Source organism: Sorex fumeus, unplaced genomic scaffold (assembly GCF_029834395.1).
Source record: "Sorex fumeus unplaced genomic scaffold, SorFum_2.1 ptg000122l, whole genome shotgun sequence".
Lineage (NCBI taxonomy): Eukaryota > Metazoa > Chordata > Mammalia > Eulipotyphla > Soricidae > Sorex > Sorex fumeus.
In genome coordinates, this window is record NW_026606179.1 from 10772420 (window position 1) to 10798801 (window position 26382).

Here is a 26382-nt window from a genome sequence, read left to right on the forward strand (position 1 = left end):
TGAGCTCGGCACCTGAGACCCCTATTCCTGACCCAATCAGACTGGGTTGGTGTGGTTTCAGCTCCTGGGAGTGTTATTTATTTATCTATTTTGCTTTTTGGGTCACACCTGGCGATACACAGGGGTTACTCCTGGCTCCGCACTCGGGAGTTACTCCTGGCAATGCTCAGGGGAGCATATGGGATGCTGGGAATTGAACCCGGGTCGGTTGCGTGCAAGGCAAACACCCTACCCACTGTGCTATTGCTCCAGCCCCCTGAGTTTGTTCTTAAGCAAGTCTCTCCACCTCTCTGAACCTGCTTCCTCCCGTCTAAAAGGGTGGGAGCTGGCCAGACATATTACAGCAACTAGGGTACTGGGTTCCATCCTGATACCCTATATGGTCCCTTGAGCCCGGCCAGGAGTGATCCCTGAGCATAGAGCCAGGAGTTAGTCCTGAGCACCACTAGATGTGGCAATTAAATAAAAGGGTGGGTGCAGGCAGCCTGGTGAATCCTCTAATGTGGGAATGAAGGGCCCTTCCACCCTGGGAAGCTCTCGGCTTGCAGGCCCTTGAGTGCCAGCTCCAGGCTGTCATCCCTGACCCAGAGCCTTGGATGTGGCTTCGGTCACCCCCTGCGGGAGGTGGAGGGGGGGAATGCCTTCTCCCCTCTCTGCCAGATTCTCTCGGCCCGGATTCCAGTTCTGTCAGAACCCCCCGCCCTGCCCATAACACAGACAGACACAGGATGGGCCTTGAGCTGGAATTTATTTCTGCCAGAGCCTGGGAGGCTGCGGGGACCCCAGATTCCAGCTCTGTGGGAATCTCCAGCAGAGCTGAGATCACATGAGAACGTTCCATCAGCAGCGGGTACAGAGCAGGGGGAGGAGGGTTGGGGTGCAGACAACTGCCGCCCAGAGTGTAGGATTAAGTGGCTAAGTGCAGAGAGATAGCCAGAGGGGAGAGAGGGCAGAGGGGAAGGGGAGTCCTGCTGGGGGGGAGGGGATCTATGGACCCCTCCTGATCATTCAGTAACCACTGAAGGTGATGGGAAGTCTCAGCCTGCATCATACCCACATTTCCTCCCACACGAAGAGCCCCAGGCCTTGCCTTGGTGCCAGCCCCTCTGTATGATGAGGAACACACAGGGGCTGTCCAGTGCCCTGCTGCCCTGGGGGTATAAGTGCTGTGGTGGCCAAAGAGCAGCCCCATTTCCAAAGTGCGAGAGGGCAGCCAGGTGGAGCAGGCACAGGGTGTGGTCACTGCGGCTGGGCAGCTGGGGACCCCTCAGACTCCTGAGGCGCTGGCCTGGACCCTGGTTCCACCCCTTCAGCTTCCTCGTCTGACGCCACGCCCTCCTCCAGGTGGAAGACTTCCCGAACCGTGCGGGTAGTAAAGGTGAGAGGTCCGCGGCTGCCGGGGAGAGAACAAGATGGGGAGAGGAGGAGGGACGTGTGGAGGATGGGACAGACAGGGGCAAAGGACCAGGGGGGCTGCTGAGACAAGACACCCGGAGAAACGGGTGGAGAAAGGCTCCCTGTCCGTGGGGCCATTGCCTCCCTGTCCCCATGCTCCCGCAGTACCCCCCCACGTCCCCAGTGCATACCGGAGCCGATTCCTCAGGGTGACCACCTCTCGGTTCATCGACTCTGCGGACTCCGTGACGTCCTCCAGCTCCCGCTGCAGCCGCCTGCGGCCGGCCTGGGCCCGGGACGCCTCCTCCTCAGCTTCTTCCACCTGCCGCTTCAGCTGCTTCATCCGAAGGTTCCCCTTCTCCAGCTGCAGTGGAGGTGGGAGAGCAGGACAGTGGGGTCATGCCTGGGGTGCACCACCACAGGGGGCCCAGCCCGCTCTACCCCATCCTGCCCTGGCCCCAGCCTTTGCCTTGACACTCAGACAAGAGCAGACTCTCTCCCTCTGAGACCCAGGCCCTTCTTTCCCGGCCCCGTGGGGTCTCCTCCCCAGAACCCAGACCCTCCCCTCCCCAAGTCCTGCCACTGTCCCTCCCTGAGAAGGAGTTGCTTGTGAGCATGGTTCCTGCCAATCCCTTCAGTCTCCTTTCTTTTCTTTTCTTTATTTTTAAAATCTTCTTTGGAGGTGGGCTGGAGCGATAGCACAGCGGTAGGGCGTTTGCCTTGCACGCAGCCAACATGGCCGACCCGAGTTCGATTCCTCTGCCCCTCTCGGAGAGCCTGGCAAGCTACCGAGAGTATCTCGCCGGCACAGCAGATCCTGGCAAGCTCCCCGTGATGTATTCGATATGCCAAACACAGTAACAACAAAGTCTCCAATGGAGACGTTACTGGGCCCGCTCGAGCAAAATCGATGAATAACGGGAGGGCCTTTACTTTACTTACTTTACTCTTTGGAGGTCCATGCCTGCCAATGCTCAGGGACTACTCCTGGGCTCTGCACTCAGGGATCACTCATGGTAATGTTCCAGGGGACAATATTGGATGCCAGGGATCAAATCTGGGTTAGCTGTGTGTAAAGCAAACACCCTCCTGCTACACTATTGCTCAGCACCCCCTTTCGGTCTCATTTTCTATCAGTCAAATCCCAGTTTTCTTCCTGCTATACCAGATTTGTTGCAATGAAACCAGCTAATGGCATCCCAAGGCCTTCGTACCTGCTGTCCCCTCTGGCTGGCTCTCCTGGGGTTACAGAGTTCAAGTGTTGCCTCTTTCGACAGGCCCCCTGATGCTCCAGTCTAAGGAGGGTCTTATCTGACTCTATCTCCCCATTTCTTCATTCTCTTCCATCCTTTGTAACCCTTTATTACAGTCTGAAACGATCTTTGCTTACTGATAGGACTTATCATGTCGTTTCCTATATTGAGAGTGTGAGGGGGGTTGTATTCTGTAAATTTCACAATTATATTTCCAATGCTCAGCACTGGGCATGGCACCGAGGAGGGCTTGGGCTGGAGGAGCAGCACTCAGTAAATGTAGGATGACCAGGCCAAAAATTCTGCTGAACTTTTGTGTTTGGGCCACACCTGGAAGTACTCAAGGATTACTCCCGGCTCTGTGATCAGGGATCACTTCTGGTGAGCTCAGTGGACTCAATGGGGGTCCTGGGGATCAAACCTGGGTTGGCCACATGCAAGGCAAGTGCCTTACCCACTGTACTATTTCTTTGGTCCCAACCTCAGCTGAGCTTTTAAGGGCACGGAGATGCACTCCAACTAGATTTGGTGACTGAATGTGAAATAAAAAATATTTCTTTTTATTTTTTGCTTTTTGGGTCATACCCAGCATTACACAGGTGTTACTCCTGGCTCATGCACTGAGGAATTACTCCTGGCGGTGCTCAAGGGACCATATGGGATGCTGGGAATTGAACCTGGGTCAGTCGTGTGCAAGACAAACACCCTATCCACTGTACTATGGCTCCAGCCCCTTCCTTTTTTTTTTTTTTGCTTTTTGGGTCACACCTGGTGATGCACACAGGTTACTCCTGGCTCTGCACCCAGGAATCACCCCTGGTGGTGCTCAGGGGACCATATGGGATATTGGGAATCGAACTCAGGTCGGCCACGTGCAAGGCAAACGCCCTAACCGCTGTGCTATCACTCCAGCCCCCCCCCCTTTTATTTTTAAAATTTAAATGTTTTGGTTTTTGGTCCACACCAGACAGTGCTCAGGGGTTACTCCTGTGGTGGCAAGGGCACCCATATGGGGAGCCAGGGATTGAACCCAGGTCTTTGCGTGCAAGGTAAACATCCTCTCCACTGTGCTCTCTCCAGCCCCTCTATTCCCTTTTAAAGTTTCTGTTTCCCCTTGTATGAAAGGGTGCTGGCAAAAGAATGAGACCATGTATTTCACAAGGGGGCAGATCTCACACGGGGCTCAGTGGGGGATATCCCCATTCATACTCAAACGAACAGACTGGATGGTTCAATGCTAGTGTCCAGTGATATGACAGTCAGGTTCAACACAGCTGGGGGCCCTCAGAGTCACACCAGGTGGTGTGTTGGATCCCTAGGCCACACTGACAATACTGGGAAACTGAACTTGGGTTCCCTATGCATGATGTATGTCTAACCATGCTGCCCCCAGCTGTCTCCATGGCCACAAGTAATGCTTTTTTTTTTTTTAGGTAGAATAGAGCTCAGGACATAGTAACTGCTCAATAAACCATTAAAAGCACCAACTCTGGCATTCTAAACCTTGATTCCATCTCTTGTTCAATTTTTTTGAGATGGTTATTTCAGCTTTTTGTGCCTTTGTTGTCTCACTTCAAGGAGAGGGGGAAACTGTAGCCCTATCTCAAGGACTGATTCATGAGATCTGTAGCACAATGCCTACGGATGAACAAGTCATTAATTTTTTGCCCTGGGCTAGTTTTTGCATAAGGTTTGACTGCTCTTTTCTGACTGTCTCACCAGGATTTTTCCAGATTCCAAAATTTCCAGATTGCAGGACTGAAGCAATAGTATAGTGGTGAGTGCATTGGCCTTGCATGCAGCTCACTCAGGTTCAATCCCCGGCACCCCATATGATCCACCAAGCCCTCTTCTGAGTGCAGAGCCAGGGACAGACCCTGAAGATTGCTGGGTGTGGCCCCAAACCAACCAACCAACCAACCAACCAACCAACCAACCAACCAAAAGACTTTCCAAATTAAAAGTCACACAGATTTCAACTCTCCCCAGAAGACCCTCACCCAGGGGACTGTGTACACATGGCCTGGCCAGTGGCTCCCAGGGCTCACCTGATCTCGGAGCTGGTCAGCTGCCCGGCGCTCCTCTTCCACCTGCAGCACCACCTCCTTCAGCCGCTTCTCAGCCCTGCGGACCAGCTTGCCAGAGAGGATGCGTTCCCTGCAGGGAGCACCGAGGGGTCACTGGCATCCGTCCCGTGGCCTCAGGCGCCAGCTGGCATCCCATTCTCCAGCTGGTCTCCTCTTTCTCCCCATCCCTCTCTGGCTTCCCTGGTGTACATGGGCCACTCACTGTCCCCGCCCCCACCCTCCCCACTTTGGGGCCTCCACTAGGATGCTGGACATTCCCCAACACGGTATTTTCCATGTTACAAGAAGCATCTCGGACACACAGAGCTACAGAGGCTTCTGACTGTCCCCCTCCCAGGGTGCCATCTCCCGTACCTGCCCTCCTTCACGGCCCTGTGACGTCCCTGAACCAGCCTCATCTCCACAATCCCCTCTAACCTGCTCCCTGCTCTCTACCCAGTGTTCTCCTCCCCACCTTCTCCTACGGGGACTCTCACACCTGGGGTGCATCCCTGGGATGGGGCCCCAGTGACAGGCCAGGTAGGATGGGGGACCCCTTCAGTAGGTAACTGAGTAGGTCACCCACTCAATTTCTCCATCTGCTTAATGGGGGCAGTGGGTGTAAAGATGAACATGTGCCCCGACTCTGGAATACCAGTTCTTCTGGAAGCCCTCTGAGGGCTCTCCTGGACCACAGTCCCTTGGCTGACTCAGACCCCTCCAAGTGCCCCAATGTCTTCTGAGGCTGTCAGTCTTGCCTGGGGCCTGCACCTCAGAAATCGCCCCCTCTTCCGGGCCCAGCTCAAAGGCTTCCTCCTTCAGGGACCTTTTTCAAACCAAGCGGGAAATGCTGATCCAGCTAAACCCAGGCTGTGGCCCTCAGCCCAGCTCACTGCTGGCACCTCCCTTTCCTGCTATGTCTGGCTCAAGAGACTCTCTCCTTCTGGGGTCAGGGGACAGGTCTGGGCACAGACCAATGGAGGACAGCAAGTGGGGCATTTGCCTTGCACACGGCCAGCCCAGGTTTGATCACTAGGATCCCATATGGTCCTCTGAAGCCCACTGGGAATGATCCCCAAGTACAGGGTCAGGAGTCAGCCTGCTGTGGCCCCAAAACAACAATAAAAGAAGTAACAGAGAGCTGTTGTTGAGGGGCTGGAGCGATTGCACAGCGGGGAGGGCACTTCCCTTGCACATGGCTGACTTGAGTTCAATCCCCAGCATCCTAGAGGGTCCCCGAAGCCCTGTCAGGAATAATTCCTGATTGCAGAGCCAGGAGTTACCCCTGAGCATTGCTGGGTGTGACCACAAACTTAAGAAAAGAACTGTTGTATCAAATCCCTGTACTTTGGGGGTGGTTAATCAAGCAGCCATGGCTAAGGGCTACACCCTTACCTACACCCTCCTTCCAGGAGCACCCAAGGCCCTGGACCCCTCCCTGTCCAGTGCGCTGGTCTGCCCCACCCCCCACCCCCACTCCCCACTACCTACCTGGTCTCCTGCTCTAGCTGCTCCTCAGCCTGGGCCAGCTTGGACTCCAGAGAAGCGATGGTCATCTTCTGCCGGGCCCTGGCCCCGGCATCCTCCTCCCCCAGCCGCTCCCGGAGTTCCTGGATCTGCCGCTCCAGCTGCTGTCTCCCGCTCTCGGCCTTGGCTGAGAAGCTGCGCTCAGCCGACAGCTCTGAGGTCAGCGATTCCACCTGAAGCAGATGGAGTGTTGGGTGTCAAGGCTGAGTGAGTGACTCAGGTGAATGATGATGGTCAAGTATGGGACCTTATATATATATATATATATATATATATATATATATATATTTATTAGTGAGACATCATGAGGTACAGTTGTATGGTATGGGACCTTTTTTTTCTTTTTGGTTTTGGGCCACTCCCAGCAGCGGCCCGGATTGACTCCTGGTTCTGTGCTCCGAGGATAACTTCTGGAGGCATGTGGGGGACCATATGGGATACTGAGGATCGAACCTGGGTCAGCCACATGTGAGACAAGTGGCTTCCCTGCTGTATTATCACTCTGCCAAATGCCTAACTGCTTCCATTTTGTTTTGCTACCACAACTACTGATGCTCAAAGCTGACTCCTATCTTGGAGCTCAGGGATCACTCTTGCCGGGGCACAGGAGACCTTATAGGGTGCCAAGGATTGAACTGGCCACCTAGGTGCCACACGCAAAACCCACACCCCCCTCCCCCCCGCGCTGTCTCTCTGGCACTACCCTCTGTGTTATCTTTTTGGCCCTCCACAGAGCTTGAAGCCTGAGCCATCCTCAATAGAGGACAGATGCCAACAGATCATTTTTGTCTGTGACCCACCCCCAATGGGCCACCAACAGCTGTCAGTCTTGGAATGTAACCTTTCGACTTGGGTTTTGCTATTTTCATAAACCCACAAGACCATCACCAAGAAGCTATAAATGGCACCGCTGGCTGCAAAGGAGTTATTCTGAGGGTTCTCACACTTCTCTCTGTACCTCAATCACCTGGGAGCTTGTGAGAAAGATCTGCCCTGCAGGGCCCGAACTCTGTCCCTCAATGTCTGCACTGACTTGGCACCAGTGTTCCCAGGTCTGCATTGTTGCAGAAGCCACTTGGTGGGTCTGAGCTGAGTGCGGGCGACCCCGAGAAAAGGGACCACCAGCCACTATGTGGGAACCACGTCAATGCCCTATTTGTCTGATTGTTTACTAAGCATGGACACAAGCGGGACACAAGCGGGGCATGGGGGGGCAGGGTTGGGTAAATGAGTCACTTGGCTGGGCCTGAGTCACAGGGAAGCATCTGACTCTCACAGGAACAACCACTGACGTGCTTAGCACGGCTCTTGGAAGGGGTTGGGGGAAGGAAAAAAAGCTTTGTGATGGTAAAATAAGACAGTGGGACAAGAAAAGGTTCATCCCATGTGTGGCTTAAGGGGTTAACAACTGCCAATGCTGCGGTCACCTGCATCCACACGAAGAACTAGGGCTCCTGAGGTCCCCGACTGCCCTTGCTGCTAACAGCACCCCCGCCCCCAATGCCACCCTTGGCTCTGAGCGGAAAGACCCCACTGCTCCTCTTCTGATATGTTGGATGCAAAGTTGCATCCCAACGTTGGAGCACTGAATCCTCCTCACGAAAAATTTACACACAGGTTGGGGCCTGTTGGATAGTATAGCAGGAGCCTGACCCAGGTTCGATCCCCAGCATCCCAGATGGTCCCCTGAGCATTGCCAGGTGTAATTCCTGAGTGCAGAGCTAGGAGTAACCCCTGACCATCACCGGCTATGACCCAAAAAGCAAAACAGGGCTGGAGCAATAGCACAGCAGGAAGGGCATTTGCCTTGCATGCGGCTGACCCGGGTTTGATTCCTCCATCTCTCTCGGAGAGCCCGGCAAGCTACCGAGAGTATTCCGGCTGCACGGCAGAGCTTGACAAGCTCCTTGTGGCTTATTCGATAATGCCAAAAACAGTAACGACAAATCTCACAATGGAGATGTTACTGGTGCCCGCTTGAGCAGATCGATGAACATCAGGAGGACAGTGCTACAGTGCTACATAAAAATAAATAAAAATTTATACACAGGCTGGAGCTGGGGCGACAGTGGGGAGGAAGTCTGCCTTGCATGAGGCCGACCCAGGTTTGATCCCTGGCACCTCAAATTCTCCCTTTGAGCCTGCCTGGAGTGAGCCCTGAGCACCGCTGGGTGTGGCTCCAAAACAAAAAATAAAGTGAGAAGATAAAGTGACCAACAGGTAAACGGAACCATCCTCATTGGAGTCCCAGCGCTTTCCTCTAAGAGCTTCTGGCGTATCCAGCCTTGGCGTTCTTGCGATGACAGAGACCGAATGCGTGTGTCCCTCAGGGCCCGGGGCCCCGGCTGGCTCACCTGGAGGAGCAGTTTGCGGTACCGGTCCCCCAGCAGCTCCGAGTTGCTCTGCTCCTCCTCCAGCTCCTCCTCCATCTGTCCCAAGCGCCCCTCCAGCTGCCGCTTCTCCTCCAGGATGGCGGCCCTGGAGGACACAGGGGGGCTGGTGAGGGGAGAGGGCGGGACAGCTGGCAGATGGGGTGCCCCGACCAGAGGTCACGCACTTGCTCAGGTTGCCGCTGGCCACCTCATCGGCCATCTCGTCCCGCTCCTGCAGGGCCTGGCGCCTGGCGCGGTCTGCTGCGGCCAGTTCCTGTGGTCCCAGGAGATGTGGTTAGGGGCGTGCAGGGGAAGGGTGTGCCGGACACAGAACCCGCTGGCCGACACTTCGAGTTCTATGGCCTGTTCCCTACAGGTGCTATCTGGAGCAATTCAGCCAGTCTGTGTGTCCTGTCTGGCCCTGGACATTGACCAGTGCCCCCTTCTTGCTGCCCACCTGCCTGCCTGGGCGCTCACCATCTCCATCTCCTCTGTTCCCTACACTCCCACCCTCCCTCTCCCCTGCCACCAGGTGGGCCCTGAAGGTGGTCTCCACCTCCTTCTGCTCTCTGAACTGCACTCTGAGACTCTGTCCCATCCTGCTCCCGGGCTCCCCCCTCTTCCGTTTCATTCCCAGCAAGGCCCAAGAGCGCCCTCTGCAGCTTGGAGCCCTCATATGGTTCTGTGTCCGCTACTCCAGCCCTGCCCTCCCAGGACCCGCCCCGACTCCAGGACCCCACTCCACCCACCGACTCTCGCCCGGCCCGCCCGTCCTCACTCTCACCTCCTGCAGCCGCAACACCTCTGCCTCCAGCCCTTTGACGCGCTTCTCACTTTCCTTATTCAGGGCAAAGATCTCCTCCCGGGAAGTACGTGATTCCTCCACCTCCCGCCACAGTTCTTTCATCTGGGCCTGGGTGAAGGAAACGGATGGTGGAACCGGAGAAAAGCACCGTGGGGAGGGCGCTTGTTCTGCATGTGGCTGGCCCGGGTTCTCTTCCCAGCAACCCATATGGTCTCCTGAGCTCGCCTGAGTGAGTCCTGGGCGCAGAGCCAGGAGTATGCCCTGAGCATCGCTGAGCATGACTCAACCCCCCCCCCCACACACACACACATACATACAAAAGTTGAATGGGAGGGTTCAACCTGGCGCTGCCTCCCAGCTCAACCCTGGTATCAACACAGTGCAGGGTTCTTGGCTCTTTTTTTTCTTTTTGGGTCACACCCGGCAATGCACAAGGGTTACCTCCTGGCTTTGCACTCAGGAATTACTCCTGGCGGTGCTCGGGGGACCATATGGGATGCTGGGAATTGAACCCAGGTCGGCTGCATGCAAGGCAAACACCCTACCTGCTGTACTATCGCTCCAGCCCCTCTTGGCTCTTTTCTGTCGATGTTTTGGGCTCAAAAAGTAAGTCAAGGGGCCAAGGCAGTGGCTCAGTGGTAAACACTAGTCTTGGAATCATGAGGTCCTGGGTTCAATCTCTGGGCTTCATATAGCAACTGCATATTATTCCCCCAAACCCCACCAGGAGTAATTCCTGAGCACAAAGCTAGGAATAAGCCTAAAGCACAGCCATATGTGGCCCCCAAACAAAATTGCTTCCTTTTTTTGGAGGGGTTCATATCCTATGGCCATGGGGATACTCCCAGCAAGACGCTTAGGGAACCATATGGTGCTGGGAAGAAAGCCAACAGCTCCACATGCGATGCATGAGTGCCAGCCCTGGGGCCCTCCCCCGCACCCCAAACGAAGCATTTAAATATAAAGTAAAGAACTGAAGGGCTGGAGGGAGATAGTATGGCGGCAGCTTTGTATCAGAAGACCTGGGTGTGACCAGGCAACGTGGGGAACCCCTGGCACAGCCCTGACCAACCCTATGCAAAGAGCCAGGACCTGTCCCCTGAACACCACTGGGTTGTTGACACCTACCCCTCAAAAATTAAGATTAAATTATAAAGAATCCAGGTAGCCCTTGGGGAGATGAATGTTTCAGAGGTGTTGAGTAACTACTCTGGGAGCAGGGCGCCCCCTTGCGGCCGGCCCCGCCCCGTCGGCCTTCGCCCCGCCCCTTACCTGCATCTTGCGAAGCTGCTTCACCGCCTCCTCCTTGCCCTGCCCCGCCGTGTCCATCTGCGCCTTCAACTCCTCCAGCTCCGTCTCCACCTTCTTCCGCGCGGCCACCGCAAGGGCGCGCTGCTTGCGCTCTTCGTCCCGCTCCATCTCTGCGTCCCGCAGCTGGGGGTGGGGGTGGGGTGATCCAAAGGGGTCAGTCAGGAGCCAGGATGCCCAGGTCCCTCTGCAGGCTGCAGGCCTGGCCACCTGCCCGCGCCCAGCCCTGTTACCCCCCTCCTCACACTCCTGCCTCCTCCTCACTTCCCGGTGCGATTTTGTCCTTGCTGCTCCTTGGAGCTTGGAAGGGCGTTTCCCTTCGCAGAGCTGACCCTTCCCAAGGTCCTGGGGCCTCCCCCATGCCCTCACCCAGGCCTCCATACTTACCGAAGGCTGGACCCGTGAAGGCAGGGAATGCAAGGACAAGGCCCACCCGCAACCCCCAGAGTCCCCTCACCTGGAGAGGGCATGGGAGGACGTGGGCTAAAATGAGGACTGATGCATGAGGAGGGGTCAACAAGGGGGGGATGGAATGCACGACAGGCTGGAGGTGTGAGGGGTTAGCAAGGCTGGCAACAGATGGTCTATTTATAATAGTACAACACAGACCAGCACAGCAGTAGGGCATTTGCCTTGCGTGCTGCTGGCCCGGGCCAAGCCAGGTTCTATTCCTCCGCCCCTATCAGAGAGCCCGGCAAGCTACTGAGAGTATCTCGCCCGCACAGCAAAGCCTGGCAAGCTACCCGTGACATATTCAATATGCCAAACACAGTAACAACAAATCTCACGATGGAGACGTTACTGGGCCCGCTCGAGCAAATTGATGAACAATGGGAGGACAGTGCTACAGTGCTAGAACACAGATCCTGAGAGTTGGGAATTAAGTACCGGGTGGGGGGCTGCCTACATGACGGCTGAAGAGGTCTGGGGGCTGGAGGCTGCACCCCGAACATGTAGGGGTGCAACTCTGGGACCAGGAGACAGGAGGCTTATCCGGGGAGGAGGCTTGACTAGCAGGGACTCTGGTAGGAACGCTTTGGGCGGGCGACCCCTACCTGCTTGGCCAGCTGCCGTCGCCGCTCCTCGCCTGCCTCATCCCGGCCCTGCAAGTCCCGCTCATGCTGGGCCTTCAGGGCCTGCATCGTCACCTCCAGGCGCAGCTTGGCGTCCTCAGAAGCCGTCAGCTCGTCCTCCAACTCTGTTACCTGCGTCCGCAGGTCACTGGCCACCTGTTCTGCCACGCGGCGGGCTCGCTCCAATTCGTGTACCTGTGGGTGGGGGTGATGGGCATGAGCGTGGACTCAGGGGCCCTGGGGGAGATGGAGGCCAGGGTTCTAGAAAGATCCATCAGAAGGCAGGGCGGGCAGAGGTATTGCTCTGTCTCTCCTGAGTTCATTTATTTAGGTTTGGGTTTTGGGTCACACCTGGCAATGTTCAGGGGTCACTTCTGGCATGTGTACTCCCCATGGTGCTCGGGGACCGAATGGGACGCTGGGGATTGAACCTGGGCTAGCAGCATGCAAGTCCCCGCTGTCTCATCACTCCACCAGGGAATTCATCACCAAGTTCATCACTGGCTCATTCAACCTGGCACCTCACCTGGGATCCCCCAAAACACATTTCCTCCGGCAACCGCCTCAATCATACCCAGGACCAGAGCTCTCTAGATGCCAAGTCAGGCATTGGCTGAGAATTCACCCCTGCACCCCAGTGAGAATGGCTCGAGCTGTGTGGCTCCAGGGCCACTAGAGCTGGGTCAGGCCCCAGAGGCGGTCACCCACCCTTTTGGTAACCCCCCAGCCCGGAGGCCCTGAGGAAGTAGGAAAAGGGCTGAGTTCGTGGATTCTCCAACACTCCCTTAGGCTGCTCCTTGATCTCCACCTCCTCTGAGATGCCTTCCTTGGTTTGTCAGGGCCTCCCTGTCACACCTTCTCCTGTCTTAGCTACTACTTAACATGAATTTCCACAGTCCAGAGCCCTCAGGAAAGGACTGGCCAGAGGCAGCATGTCCCCTTAGCCTGGCCAGGCCCACAGCGCCCTCCTATCCCACCCCGGCCTGTCACCTTGTTACTTGAATGCATCAAACCTGCTCCCGCATCCCAGGAAAGCTGAGGCGTCCCGACAGCAGGGGAGCCTGGAGGGCTAGTGAGTCAGGAAGGCAGACAGTCTGCTCACACGTGCACTGGGTTCGAGTGTGTGTGTGTCTGTGTCTCTGTCTGTGTGTGTATCTATCTCTCTGTGTGTATGTCTCTTTGTGTCTGTGTGGTGTGTGTGTGTGTGTACGTAGATCTCTGTGTGTCTGTATGTCTCTGTGTGTGTCTATCTGTGTGTGTCTGTGTATGTGTCTGTGTTTGTATCTATGTGTCTGTCTCTGTGTGTGTGTCTGTCTCTGTGTGTCTGTGTGTGTTTGTGTGTCTGTCTCTGTGTGTCTGTGTATATCTGTTTGTATATGTGTCTGTGCGTCTGTCCATGTGTCTGTCTGTCAGCCCTGGCCCCGGGGACGGCCCTCACGCTCTTGCCGACGTCGTCCTTGCTGCTGAGCAGCGTCTCCATTTCTGCACGCAGCGTCCGGTTCTGCCGCTCCAGCTCCTCGCGTGCCTCCTGCTCCTCCTCCAGTGCTCGAGCCAGTGACAGTGCCCGGGCTTCGCGCTCCCGGCCTTCAGCCTCGACGCGCTCCCGCTCCTCCACGGCACGCAGCACGGCCGCCTTCTCCTCTGCCAGGAGCTGCAGACAGGGCAGGGGTGAGGCGGGGAGGCGCCAGCCCAGGCTCTGCAACCCTACTGAGCTCTGCTGGGTGAGACCCCCACACCTCCCCCCAAACAAGGCACCGACGCATCGCTCAGGGATGCTCCCACTTGGGACTCGGGGACACAGAAGTCACACATTCGCTTCCCATGGGCGTGGGGCCGTCACGCCCTGTCCCAGCACCCACCTGGTCGAACTTGCGCTGCTTCTTCTCCAGGGAGCTGACCAGCTGCCGCTGCTGCTCCAGGTCCATGGTGGCGTCGTCCAGCTCCTGCTGCAGCCGCCGCCGGCCCCGCTCCAGCCGTTCAGCCGCCTCGGTCTTCTCGGCCAGGCGCTGAGCCAGTGTCTCGGCCTCGCGGGCCGCCCGGCGCCGGGCCTCCTCGCCAGCCTCCAGGGCACTCGCCTCCTCCTCCTGGCGCCGCCGCCACTCGGAGAGCTGGGAAGGGGCAACGGAGGGGGTGGCACCTGGGACTGTGCCCACTTCCCACAGAAGACTGTACCCAGCACAGCTATGCGGCAGTCCAACTCCTTTGGGGCATGACATCCCTGGGGTCTGAGAGGTGGATCTGAAGCTAAGCCCTGAGTGACCGAGACTAAGCAGTATGGGGGCCAGGGTGGGAGCAGAGAAGGGCCAGTAGCTACTGAGAAGGTTCAGGAGAGACTGACTGGAGGGAGGGGTCACCAGAGACAGGTATTGAAGCATGTGTAGGAGTTCGCCTGTTGCAAGAAAATTAGCAAGCCCACTGCCTGCGGCTCTGCACTTCCCACTCATTCCCTCCACAACCTCCTCTACCCAGCCCCTTTCTAGGGGCTCCCAGGCTCGTGGGGAGACGCCCAGCGAGAGCGGAGCAAACTGGGGGATATACATCTGGCTGCAGAACTGTGGTTAGGAGCTAGTCGGACAGGAGACTTAGCCAGGAGACTCAGAAGAGTGAAAGAGCTTTCTGAGGGAAAGGGGAGGGTGCTGACCCGTGAATCCGTGAAAGACAAAGGGGGCCAGAGCCCCCTCAGAGTCCCCAGGAGCTGTGAGACAGGGAAGGTGGAGGAGCTGGCCTTGGAGCACTGGAGGGGGAGGCTGAGAACCACAGTGAGAAGCGGGCAGAGGAGCCGGGTGCACCTGGGCGAGACCCACAGGGCTGGGCGGGGCCACGGCCGATCCCGCGCTCACCTGCGCCTGCGCCGCCTGGAGCTCGCGCTCCGCTCGCTCGCGGGCCACCGCCTCCTCCTCTAGCTGCTCCCGCAGCCCGGTGGCCTCGGCGCCCAGGGCGCGTGCGCGGGCCTCGGCCGCGTGCTTCAGCCGGTTTTCCTCGTCCAGCATCTCCTGTGCAGCAGCGATGGCACAAGGATGTCAGGGTGGAGGGACAGAGGCAGCAGGGCCGGGCCGCAGCGGGCACGGGGGCGTGGGGCCACGGGGGCTCAGGGCAGGACTCCGGCTCACCTGGCTGTCCCGCAGCTGGGCCTCTGCGCTGCTGAGCTCCTTGCTGAGCCGGATGGCCCTGGACTCCGCCTCGCTCAGGGCCCCGTTCACGCTCTCCAGCTCCACCTGCGGGAAGGGGCACCCGGATCACCCACCCGATGGCGCACTCCTGGAGGGGCTCAGGAAACCCCGCACAGCAGCGCTGGAGATCGCGCTGGGGGCCTCCAGCAAGGCCAGGCCCGCCCCACTCCGCCACTCTGTCCTTCACTTTGGTTTTCTTTGGGCTGACACTGTCCTCGCCTGGCCCCGGGGACAGCCCAGAGAGCGCAGGGACCTGCACCTGGACCACACGGGGCACCTGGCTCTGCTCACCTGGACCCGCTGCAGCTTCTCGGCCGCCTCCACGCGCGCCCGCTCCACGTCGCCCGCGCGGCCCTGCACCTCGGTGAGCTGCGACTCCAGGCGCCGGCGCCGCTGCTCCCCGTCCTGCCGGGCCGTCTGCAGCACGCTCAGCTCCCCGCGGAGCTCGCTCACCTCGGCCTCCAGGGCTGATCGGGCCTTGTCCCAGGTGGCCTTGCCCTGAGGGGGGGGGGGGGGGCGTTGGCAGAAGTCTGATCCCTGCCTCCACCGTGCTGTCTCCTGCCTCCGGGTGGCCGTCTGCTCTAGTGCCTGGCCTCTCTCTGGCGGCCACTTCTTTGTTTTGATTTTGGGGTGACACCCTGCAAGCCCGGGGCTGATTCCTGGCTCTGCACTCAGGTTATTCCTGAAGGTGCTCAGGGGACCATGTGGGGTTCCGGAGGTAGAATCTGGTTGGTGATGTGCAAGGCAAATGCCCTCCCTGCTGTACCACCCCTCCAGCCCTGTCTCCGGTTTTTACTTGGATGTCACCTCCTCCCAGAAGCTCTCCCTGGCCCTCCCTTCTCCCTCGGATTCCCCTTTCCTTTCCTGCTTGAATCTCTAGTGCATGAGGGTCCCTACAGTTCAGCCTCCATCCCTCCCACCAAAACCCCACACTGCTCAGGAACCCCAGGGGAGCAGCAGGTCCTCAACTTAATGCCCCGGGAGGTTGTGGGAGAGAGACGGGCTCAGCCATGGGAGCCCACAGGCTGCGCCCCCTCTGGTCAGTGCAGTAGTGAAGATGCTCTCCTGACCTGTCGCATCTGTGAATGCTGACGGCACAGCATGGCAGAGATGCAGGAGGGGAACGCTGCAGGGACTGGCCACTCTAGGACCTCCCAGTGACACGCCTCCCTGCACCCTGCTCCGGCCCCATACCCTCCGGGCTTGCTCCAGCTGCTCCATCAGCTCTCCCAGCGCCTGCCCATGGCGCTGCCTCAGCTCCTGCACTGCTGCCTCATGACCGCGCGCCTCCTCCTCCAGAGCCTTCTTCAGTTCCGTCACTTCCTGCTCCCTTTTGGACCTTTGATTGGGGGTGTTGAGAAGGAGGCAGAATTTCAGACTAGGGGAGTCTCCTGAGTGCTTCTCCGTCAAAGATGGGGAGTCTCACTCTACACTTCTCACAGGGCCTGGGAAGTGCTGTTAGAGGAGTGGGGATTTAAATGAACTCCTACACATATTTCAAAGCCCAATTCCAAAAGCCCTTTCTTCAGGACATCTTCCTGGCCTGCCTCCCACTGACACAGTTTAAGGTCTCTTATGCACTGTGCCACACGACACCCCACTTGGCATTCTTTGTCCTGGATGTGCTCTATCTCTGCTCCAATCTGTGCCCACCCCTTTTGGGGAGTCCTGAGGCAAGGTGTAGCCCAGAGCTGGTACTTCACAGATGGGGGGAGTCGGGGGAGGGGGCTGGCCTCACCGCATCTCCTGCTGCGCATTGGTGGAGTCCAACGTGTCCTCCAGCTCGCTCCTTAGCGCCTCCAGCTCCTCCCCCAGGTCGCGGCGCTGCTTCTCCGCCTTGGCCCTGGCCGCACGCTCGGTCTCCAGATCCTCCTGGGTCTCCGCCAGTCCAGCCTGTGCCTCCCGCAGGGCCTTCAGCAGCTGTGCACGGGCCCCTCCCTCCTCTTCCACCCTGGGGGACAGGGGGTAGAGTTGGCCCAGAGGCAGAGAAAGGGGGCTGTGGGCCGAAGGTTTCTGGGGCGCAGAGGCCCCAGCATGGGGCCTCTTTGCTGTGAAATGGGCGCTCTGGCAGCCAGCACGAGGATGGTTTCCTGAGATCCAGCCTTTGGTCAGACCTTTCAACCCAAATGAGGAAACTGAGGCACAAATTCTTGAAGAACTTGCCCAGGTCCAGGGTCTGACCTGCATACTGCCCCTGGGGAGGAGCAGCTGAAATCAAGTCCCCCAGGGGAGCTCTGGAGTCGCTGCCGGTCACCCCCCTCTGGGCTGGACTCAGCTCTGTGAGAGGACAGAGGCTGCAGGGACAGCTGGGGGGGGGCTGTGAGGGGGAGGGGTGTGTCCCCACCCGCAGGTGCCCCTTGCTTGCCCGCTCCAAGCTGGAAAGTGCCCCTGGGAATGGGCTGACTTGGAACTGGCACAGCCTAAGAGGCTCCCTGACGTCCCACGCACCCCTACTCCCCGCTCATGCCCCGCGCGCCCCCGATACCCTGCCACCCCCTCCGCCCGATGCCCGCACCTGGCCAGGGCGGCCTGCAGCTCCTCCTCCTTGCGGCCCATCTGGGCCCGCAGCTCCTCAGCGCGCCGCTGCTGCTCTGCCACCTGTTCCTGCAGCTCCGAGCTCTCCCCGTCCAGCCGCCGCCTCAGCTTCTCCAGCTCCTGCCGGTTCTTCTCTTCCTTCCGGAGCCGGTCTGCAGGAGGAAGGAGGACAGGAACCCAGAACTTAGGGCGAGTCTGCTCGGTCCCTCGCGGGCTTCCTCATCTTGGAGACCACCCAACTGCCTTCCAGCCTCTGGGCTAGAACCTCCCACGCAGCCCTTGTGGGCTCCTGGTCGTCTCTTTGCTCTCCCCTCCTCTCTGGTACCCTCCCAGTTGCCCCCACGTTTTTGGGGGGAGGGCTTCATCTGGTGGTGCTCAAGGATGCCTAACCTCTGGTGGAACTCATTTGGGACCATATGGGGTTCTGAGGATCAGCTCCAGATTCGCCACACGCGAGGCAAGCACTGCGCTGTCTCTTGGGCCAAGGCCCCACTTCTGTTGATGCTTCTGAGTCATGAGTAAGGATGGAGAGAGCAGTGCGTAGAAAATGCAGTCTTTTTTTTTTTTTTTGGCTTTTTGGGTCACACCTGGCGATGCACAGGGGTTACTCCTGGCTCTGCACTCAGGAGTTACTCCTGGTGGTGCTCAGGGGACCATATGGGATGCTGGGAATCGAATCCGGGTCGACGCGTGCAAGGCAAACGCCCTACCCGCTGTGCTATCTCTCCAGCCCTGAAAATGCTGTCTTTTTGTTGTGTTCTTTTGTTTTTGGTTGGGACCACACCCCATGGTGCTCTGAGGTTACTCCCAGCTCTGCGCTCAGGGATCACTCCCAGGTGCTCAGGGGCCATATGGGATGCCGAAGATGGAACCCGGGTGGGCCACATGCAAGTTGAGTGAGTGTCCTCCCCGCTATGCTATTGCTTCGGCCCTGAATCATGATCTTTTTTGGGGGTGGGGACAGCTGGAGCCAAGGACAGGGCAGGAGAACTGGAGAGAGACCCCATCTTGCCGCATCCTCATTTCTACCTTCCAGGTAGGACCATGGGGGGGGGCCCATGGTTCTGCCCACCCCACCCTGGCCCCTGAGGCTTGGCGAGGGGTCCGCTCACCTTCCATGTCTGTGATGGTCGCTTCATATTTGAGTCGGAGCTTGTTAAGGCTCTTGATCTTCTCCTCCTCCTCAGCTGCCTGGGAGGAAAACTCGGACAGCCGCTCCTCCAAGAGCCTCCGCTCCTGTAGGTGACACCGGGGTCAGCCCTAGCCAGAAGGACACGTGGGGGGGTGGGGAGTAGGGGCAGCCCCATTCTAGGGTTTCCCCATCCTGCCCGGTCCTCCTGTCTCCCTCTACTGGCTGCTCCATGGAAGTGCAGCAAAGATTCCACCCCTGTGCCTGCGTGCAATTCCTCCCCCCACCCCCACCCTACGCCCCCCAACACCTCCCCAACACCTCGTGGAACCCCCCAGGGCTCACAGTTGGGAAAGAGTTAAAAAAAACAAGTGTTGGGACCCCAGAGATAGTACCACGGGGAGGGCACTTGCCTTGCACCCGGCTGACTGGGGTTTGCTCCCGGGACCCCATATTGGTCCCCCAGCCTGCCAGGAGGGATCCCTAAGCATTGCTGGTGTGGCCAGAAACAACATTAAAAACCCAACAAAAAAATTGGGGGTGGGTACACCCAGCGATGCTCAGGGGTGATTCCTGGCAGTATTTGGGGGACCCTATGGGATGCTGAAGATCAAACCCAGACCGGCCGCGTGCAAGGCAAGCACCCTCCCCACTGTGCTATAGCTCCTGCTCCACAAAACAAAATTTTAAAATACTGCCAAGAGGCCCTGTAGCGACAGTACAGCAGGGAGGGCGCTCACCTTGCATGAGATCAACCCAGGTTAAATCCCCGGCACCCCATATGGTCCCCTGAGCCCACCAGGAGTGATCCCTGAGCACGGACAGGAATCACCTCTGAGCATCGCTGGGTGTGGCCCCCCAAAAAATGAAACAAAAGTGCTGCCAAGATCTGGGGGCCATTTACTGCACAGCACAATCCCAGGGCAGGCAGGAGACTCATTCCACACTGCATCTGCAGTTCCTGTATTCTAACAGAGCTACTGTGACTGTGGGGGGCTGGGGTAGCCCCAAAGGCTTGAAGGAGGCCACCAGGACCTCGGATGGACATTCACCCACACCCGATCTACAGCGGAAGCACAGAGACACCCCTTCTCGCTGCCATTCCTGAAATCACGGGCCATGCACAGAGCACGGAGCTGCCACAGGGACACGGCCAGGGAGGAAGCCGCCATGACAGCTCAAATAAAATGAGGGGGGTTTCAGCCATGCGGCTTTGGGGTGTCCAGGAGTGCAAAGGCAGGGAATGAACCAAAGCAGCCCAGGGACTCCCAGCTGAGGGGAGTGGGTGACAGAGGGGGGGATTGGAGCCCCTGAAATCCCCAGACTTGGTGCTAGTGCAAGGTAGACAGAGGTAGGCAGACCCTTGCCCCCGCCAGGCCCCGGCCCCCACCACATGCACCCCTTGACCTTGCTCAGCTTGGCGTTCTGGTCCTCTAGGAGTATTAGATCCTCCTCAAATTTCTTCATCTTGGCCTCCGTGGTGACCTTCTCCAGCTGCAGCTTCTGCCGTGCCCCCTCTTCTGCCTCCAGGTGGGCCTCCAGTTCCTGGAGAGGCAGGAGGAGAGAGGGGTGAGCCCAATCATGGGCGCCCTGGGCTGTGGCACTCCCGCTCCGGCCACTCCTCCCGTGTGCCCAGGACAGGGGCCACAGGTCAAGCACTGTTCTTGGCGCTGGTAGGAAGAGTGTGCATCTGAGGGCCGCGATGACAGCAGCGCCACACTGCCACACTGACGGAACTGTCCAACACGGGCCTGATGTGTGGGATCAGAAGGACAGTGAAGGCTGGACAGACAGAACAGAGGGGAGGGCGTCTGCAGCGCATGGACACACGGTTTCATTCCCCAGCACTGCCTCTGTCCCCTGAGCCCTGACACTGCAGGTGTGAGCACAGCCCCAAAGCAAACAAACACAAGCCACAAAAAACAAGAAGGAAAATGAGGGGTCACCCCCACAGAGTCATCCTCACAGGTCACCTGCATGGAGAAAGACCCAAGGTCCCATGGGTCTGCAGTGACCTTAGGCAGCCTCCCATGTCCCAATAGGCCCATCCTGTCCCCCCAGGGGAGCCAGGGTTCATCAGAGCTACCTCCCACGGCCAGGTGGGCACTCTCTGCACCGCCCCCCCCCCCCAGTCCCTGCAGCTCTCGCTGGGCGTGTGACCCATCAGCGGCTGCCAGATGGGCGGGTGCACGGCCATCCCTGTCATCCCAGGAAGACCCCTCGTTCCCCAGTGCCCTGAAAAGAATGCAATGACAATGCTACAGGGGGTGAGTGACAGCACAGCACAGGGGGAGGCTCTTAGTGCATCCGCTTAGCATCCCAGCAGCACACATGAGCCAGCCGCAGTGGTCATGGTCGTCAAGGTCACTCCTGAGCACCATCGGTGTGACCCCAAAACCCGAAAATGAAAAATGGAAATGCCACTGAGCTCTGGATCTGCAGCACATACTTTGCAGGCAGGAGGCCTGGGTTTAACCCCCAGCACTGCATGAACCTGAGGCAGGGAACCTCTACGCCACCACAAGATTTTTCAAGCACAGAGGCAGGAGCAGATCCTGAGCATTTTTTTGGTGGGGGGGCGGTCAGACTCGAGGGAGGGAGGAAGGAAGGAGGGGAGGAGGCAGGCAAATGGAGGCGGAAGATGGGGAGGGGTAGAGTCCGGAGGCCGGCACCTGAGTGCCTGGATCCAGCCATGCCTGAAGCCTAGCCGTTCTGGCACTTGAACCGAACAGATAACATGTGCATGCTTTTTGCTAAACTCTGCAGATACGTGGCAGGAAGAGACCAGGCTTGTGAACCAAAGCGGGCAGGCGCGGGGCAGACCTGTATGTGCTGCTGCAGCCGCTTCTTCTCGCCCTGCAGCTGGCGGCTGCACTCCTCCTCCTCACCCACGCGGGCCTCCAGCTCCGACACCACCATTTCCAGCTCCTGCTTGCGGGCTGCCAGCCGCCCCCGGGTCTCCTCAGCCTCCGCGCACAGCTCGGCCTCTGCTCGCAGCTGCTCGGCCAGGCGGCCGCGCTCCTCCTCCACCTGGGGGTGCGGACAGAGTGGGAGGGCAGTGGGCGGTGTTCCCGGGGCGGGGCGCAATGCGGAGCACCAGGGCGCCCCTGCCCCCGGATTCACTCGTCCTTTGAGGCTGCGGCAAATAGGGGCAGGAAGCAAAGATATCCTCGACCTGCTCATGCCCCTCACCTTCTGCCCCCCATCTCAGAATGACCCTACCTCGTAGTCAGACCCTTGTGTCCCCCTTTCCTGTCCCGACTCAGCTTTGTCCGTTCTCCCTGTCCCCCCAAGCTCCACCCCCCGCCCCGTGACCTAATGGGCTACACCAGAGCTCTCCAGCTCGGCTTCCCCCAGCTCCTGCCCCGGCTTCTCAGCCCCTCTCTCCCTTTCCAGATCATCCTCCAAACACCCTCGGAGCCCCATCTCCATCTCTCATGTCAGGGAACACTCCTACGCCGGCAAGTTTTACCCAAGGAAATAATTCAGGAAAAAAAAATAATCAAACAGGAAAAAAAAAAAGCTCCAGGAGCTGTTGGCTGCAGCATTATTTTAAGATGCCAAGAAAAAAAATTTTTTTTTAAATGTTAAAACTAGCACTAATAAAAGTGCCGCGCACCGCCGCGGGTGCTGGGCAAGCCCGCAACAGAGCGGGGACTCCGGCCAGACGGATTCCGGAGCCCTCGCTGTCCCCCCCGCCCCCCCCCCCCGCCCCGGCCCCCTGCCCGGCATCTCAGATGACCAGGAATCCCCAGGGTCCCATTCCCTGGTTACACCCACAGGGCTCCGCTCTCGGTACAGCTCAACTCAACTTTCCAGTCCCCGTATACTGAGATTCGGTCTCCAGCGAAACTTTGTCACTACAGACCTGTCTGGCATAAATCGAGGTTTAACCCGACCCCTAGCGCCCCCCAGGTAGACCCCGCCCCGACAAAACCAGCAGGACCTACCCCTCCCTCTAGCCCCGCCCCTTCCTCTAGCCCCGCCCCACCTCCTGCCTCAAGGACACAGCCCCGCCCCCTCCCCTTGGCCCCACCCCTAGTCTCTGGCCCTGATACTAGTCTAATCCTTTCTTCTTCTTTTTTTTTTATAATTTATTTATTTATTGAATCACTGTGGGAAAAGTTACAAAGTTTTCAGGTTTAGGTCTCGGTCATGCAAATATCAAACACATTTCCCTTTACCAATACTTATTTTTCACCAGGAAGAACCCCAATAAACTCCCACCCCCACCTCTCCCAATGCCTGTGTGGCAGATGAATTCTAGTTAACACTCTATCTACTTTGACAAGATTCATTGTTTCGATAAAAGATGCACCATTATTATTTAGAGTTTACCCCCCCCCAATCAGACATCCCCGGATACTGAGATTCGGTCTCCAGCAAAACATTGTCACTACAGATCTGTCTGGCATAAATCGAGGTTTAACCCGAGCCCCTAGCGCCCCCCAGGCAGACCCCGCCCCGACAAAACCAGCAGGACCTACCCCTCCCTATAGCCCCGCCCCTTCATTTAGCCACGCCCCTCATCTGGCCCCGACCCCCCCACTCCTCCCTCAAGAACACAGCTCCGCCCCCTCCCCTGGCCCCACCCCCAGTCTCTGGCCCTGATACTAGTCTAACCCTTTCTGGCCCCGCCTCTTGCCTCACTGTGGTCTCGCTTCCAGACCACACAGCCCCGCCCCCCCCCGCCACGCCCCTCCCCGGCCCCGCCTCTTACCTGTGCCAGGCGGGACTGGAGCTCGCCCACCTCGCGAGCGCTCTGTTGCTGCAGCTCCTGCACTTTCTGCAGCTCCTGAACCTGCGCCTGCAGCACCTCATCCTGCCGCGTCACCTGCAGCAGTGGTTTCACCTGGGGACAAGATGGGCGGTGGGCGGTGGGGGGATGGCTAGTTTTCAGGTCCGGAAGTTGCCTAACCCTATTCGTGTGAGCTGGACAGAGGGAATAACACCCGCACTCTGCTGAGTTCTCGGAAGAAGAGTGATGGTGCCTGACAGTCGGAAACTCAGGGCCAGAGGCCCACGCATGCTCCTTTCTCGCTCTCCCAAGGTTCTTAGGGAGAGGCACGAGTTCAAATCAACCACCCCATGCTACGCGGGGGGTACATAATGTGAACTTCATTGCTTTCCAGTTGGGTCTTCTCTGTCATTTTTTTTTTCAGGCAGAAGGACACCCAGCTGTGCTCAAGGGATCACTCCTGCAGGGCTGGGGGGACCATATGGGGTACTGGGGATCAAACCCAGGTTGGATGTATGCAAGGCAAGTGCTCTACCCACTATACTATTGATATCTCATTCTTTGTCTAGTCTGTTATCTTATGTTCTACCCAGTACAAGGCACATATCATTGCTGGAAATATTTATTTGTAGGATTCACTCACTGACCCCATGCACCCCAGACTTCAAGTAGACAAACGTTTTTTAGGGTGGTGGTTGATAAGGTTTTGAGCATCTGGTAGTGCTCAAGGAGTATGACTGATTCATAATGAGCTTATTTGGGGGGTAGGTGTTGTGAATAAGGGGTTAACTCAGACAGCCTGGGCTGCCCAAACTGCACATTTTATATTATTCATTTTATTTATTGCTTTTTGGGTCACACCTGTTGATGCTAAGGGCTTACTTCTGGCTCTGCACTTAGGAATCACTCTGGGTAGTGCTTGGGGAACATTATGAGATGCTGGGGATAGAACCCAGGTCTGCTGTGTGCAAGGGAAACACCCTATCCACTGTACTATTGTTCCGGCCCCAGAACTGCATATTTTTAAAGGCTATTACTAAATAATTTTTATTTAGAACTGCATATTTGTAAGTGAGGTCTAGTTCAGGACTGGTTTCCGGAGTTTTATATTTTTTTTTCTTTTGCTTTTTGGGTCACACTTGGCGATGTTCAGGGGTTATGTCCAGCTCTGCACTTAGGAATTACCCCTGGCGGTGCTCAGGGGACCATATGGGATGCTGGGAGTTGAACCCGGGTTGGCTGCGTGCAAGGCAAATGCCCTACCTGCTGTGCTACCACTCCAGCCCCTGGAGTTTTTTTTTTCTCCCGGTTTCAGGAAAGGTTTATTGGGTACAGTCCTTCCGAGCGGGCCCCCGCGGACACGCGTGTCCAGCCGCCTGATACAAGGCCCCTGGAGTTTTATCTTTCCACCCTTGTTTGGAATAGTTCTCCTGAGCCAGATGCCCAGCTCCTGTGTCCTCTGGATCTCTGGTGGACACTATCCCCTATGTGTCATCTCATGCAGTTCCCCAGGGAAAGGGCAGCAGGTGCCTGTTCTCTTCACAGCTCTACTCTTCAGACCTTCTCCTTGACTAATTCTCATCTCTCCTTTCACCTGCATAAGCTGAATTCATGAGTAATCACTTCTCCAGGATCTGAGAGTCCTTTCAAAGAATCACTGAATCACAGGGGGTGTTTGGAGTACCTCCAACTTGGTTCTGGAGCCAACTATACCTGAAGCTATCTTGGATCTTTAATCCATGTGCATTCTAGTATGATTTTTTGCTGTTGTTGCGTGTGACCTAAAGAATCCCGGCTAGGTGGTTGGAGAGATAGTACACCAGTTAAGTGGCTTGCCTTGCATCCTATGGACCAGGATTCAATCCCCAGCACCATAAATGGCTCCCTGAACCCTTCCAGGAGTGAACTCTGAGTATAGAGCCAGGAGTAAGCCCTGAGAACTGCAAGGTTCTACCTACCCCTCAACCTGCCCAAAAGAAAAATACCCTGGCTACGTGCTGGAGGAGAGCTCAACGGGCTGAACGTAAGCTCTGCATACTCTGCACACAGGCCCCCCAGCACTGCATGTGGTTCCCCAAGCAGTGCCAGGAACAATTCTCCCAACACTGGCCTGGGGGTAGCCCGAAACATGACTGGGTGTGGCCTCAAAACAAAAAGAATCCTGCCTGAGCAAGGCTGCACAGATGGTTCTATTGTGTGTGTTCGTTTTCAGCCCACACATGGCAGTACTCATGAATCACTCTGGTTCTGTGCTCAGGGATCACTCCTGGTGGTACTTGGGGGTCCACATATGATTCTGAGGATAGAACCTGGATCAACTGCATGCCAGGCAAGCTCCTGACCCGCTGTAATAGTGATCGCGTCCCAGGTCTACTTAATTTTATTTATTTATTTATTTGGTTTCTGTGCCATACAGTGAGGCGGTGCTCAGGCCTGACTCCTGGCCGGCTGGGGAACTAGAGTCCTGGGGATTGAACTGGATTGGCCGTGTGCAGGGCAAGTGCCCTACCCACTATAAGATCGCTCTGGCCTGCAATTCTCCTTTTTATTTTTTTTAAATTTCCCACCTCCAAATTCTACTTTTATTATTATTATTATTATTATTATTATTATTATTATTATTATTTTGCCTTTTGGGGTCACATCCAGCGATGCTCAGGAGTTACTCCTGTCTCTGCACTCAGGAATTATTCCTAGTGGTGCTCGGGGGACCATATGGGATGCTAGGAATCGAACCCGGATCGGCCACGTGCAAGGCAAATGCCCTACCCCCTGTGCTGTCGCTCCAGCCCCTCAATTCTACTTTTAGAGGTAGAAAACTGAAACTTAGCCAAGCAGAGCCTGGCGCAGGCCCCACCCCAGTGCCCTCACCTTGGTGAAGAGCCGCCACCACTGCCAGTGGCGCAGCTTGAGGTAGGCGGCACAGTTTCGCTGCATCACCCTCAGTGCACTCTGCTGCTGCTGGCGCTTCTGGAAGGCTCTGAGGGCACAGACGACATGGGCGAGTGGGT

At 57.3% G+C, this 26382-nt stretch overlaps 1 protein-coding gene across 3 annotated transcripts in view; it reads right to left on the bottom strand.

The window, feature by feature from the left end:
- Positions 1-735: 735 nt before the first annotated feature.
- MYH14 (myosin heavy chain 14) overlaps positions 736-26382 on the bottom strand; it is a 56469-nt gene continuing 30822 nt past the window's right edge. For all 3 annotated transcript variants that reach the window (XM_056135933.1, XM_056135932.1, XM_056135931.1), the window contains 22 exons: positions 26243-26351; positions 23354-23485; positions 21457-21663; positions 20041-20178; positions 18617-18740; positions 17485-17656; positions 16708-16920; positions 16164-16308; positions 15261-15467; positions 14910-15014; positions 14640-14792; positions 13659-13907; positions 13238-13450; positions 11782-11994; positions 10691-10852; positions 9398-9526; positions 8799-8887; positions 8596-8719; positions 6206-6414; positions 4697-4805; positions 1587-1759; positions 736-1393 (listed from right to left, as the gene is read on the bottom strand). In XM_056135933.1, the coding sequence (XP_055991908.1) occupies positions 1240-1393; positions 1587-1759; positions 4697-4805; positions 6206-6414; positions 8596-8719; positions 8799-8887; positions 9398-9526; positions 10691-10852; positions 11782-11994; positions 13238-13450; positions 13659-13907; positions 14640-14792; positions 14910-15014; positions 15261-15467; positions 16164-16308; positions 16708-16920; positions 17485-17656; positions 18617-18740; positions 20041-20178; positions 21457-21663; positions 23354-23485; positions 26243-26351 (3529 nt within the window). In that variant the 3' untranslated portion in view covers positions 736-1239. The remainder of the gene's footprint in view (positions 1394-1586; positions 1760-4696; positions 4806-6205; positions 6415-8595; positions 8720-8798; positions 8888-9397; positions 9527-10690; positions 10853-11781; positions 11995-13237; positions 13451-13658; positions 13908-14639; positions 14793-14909; positions 15015-15260; positions 15468-16163; positions 16309-16707; positions 16921-17484; positions 17657-18616; positions 18741-20040; positions 20179-21456; positions 21664-23353; positions 23486-26242; positions 26352-26382) is intronic.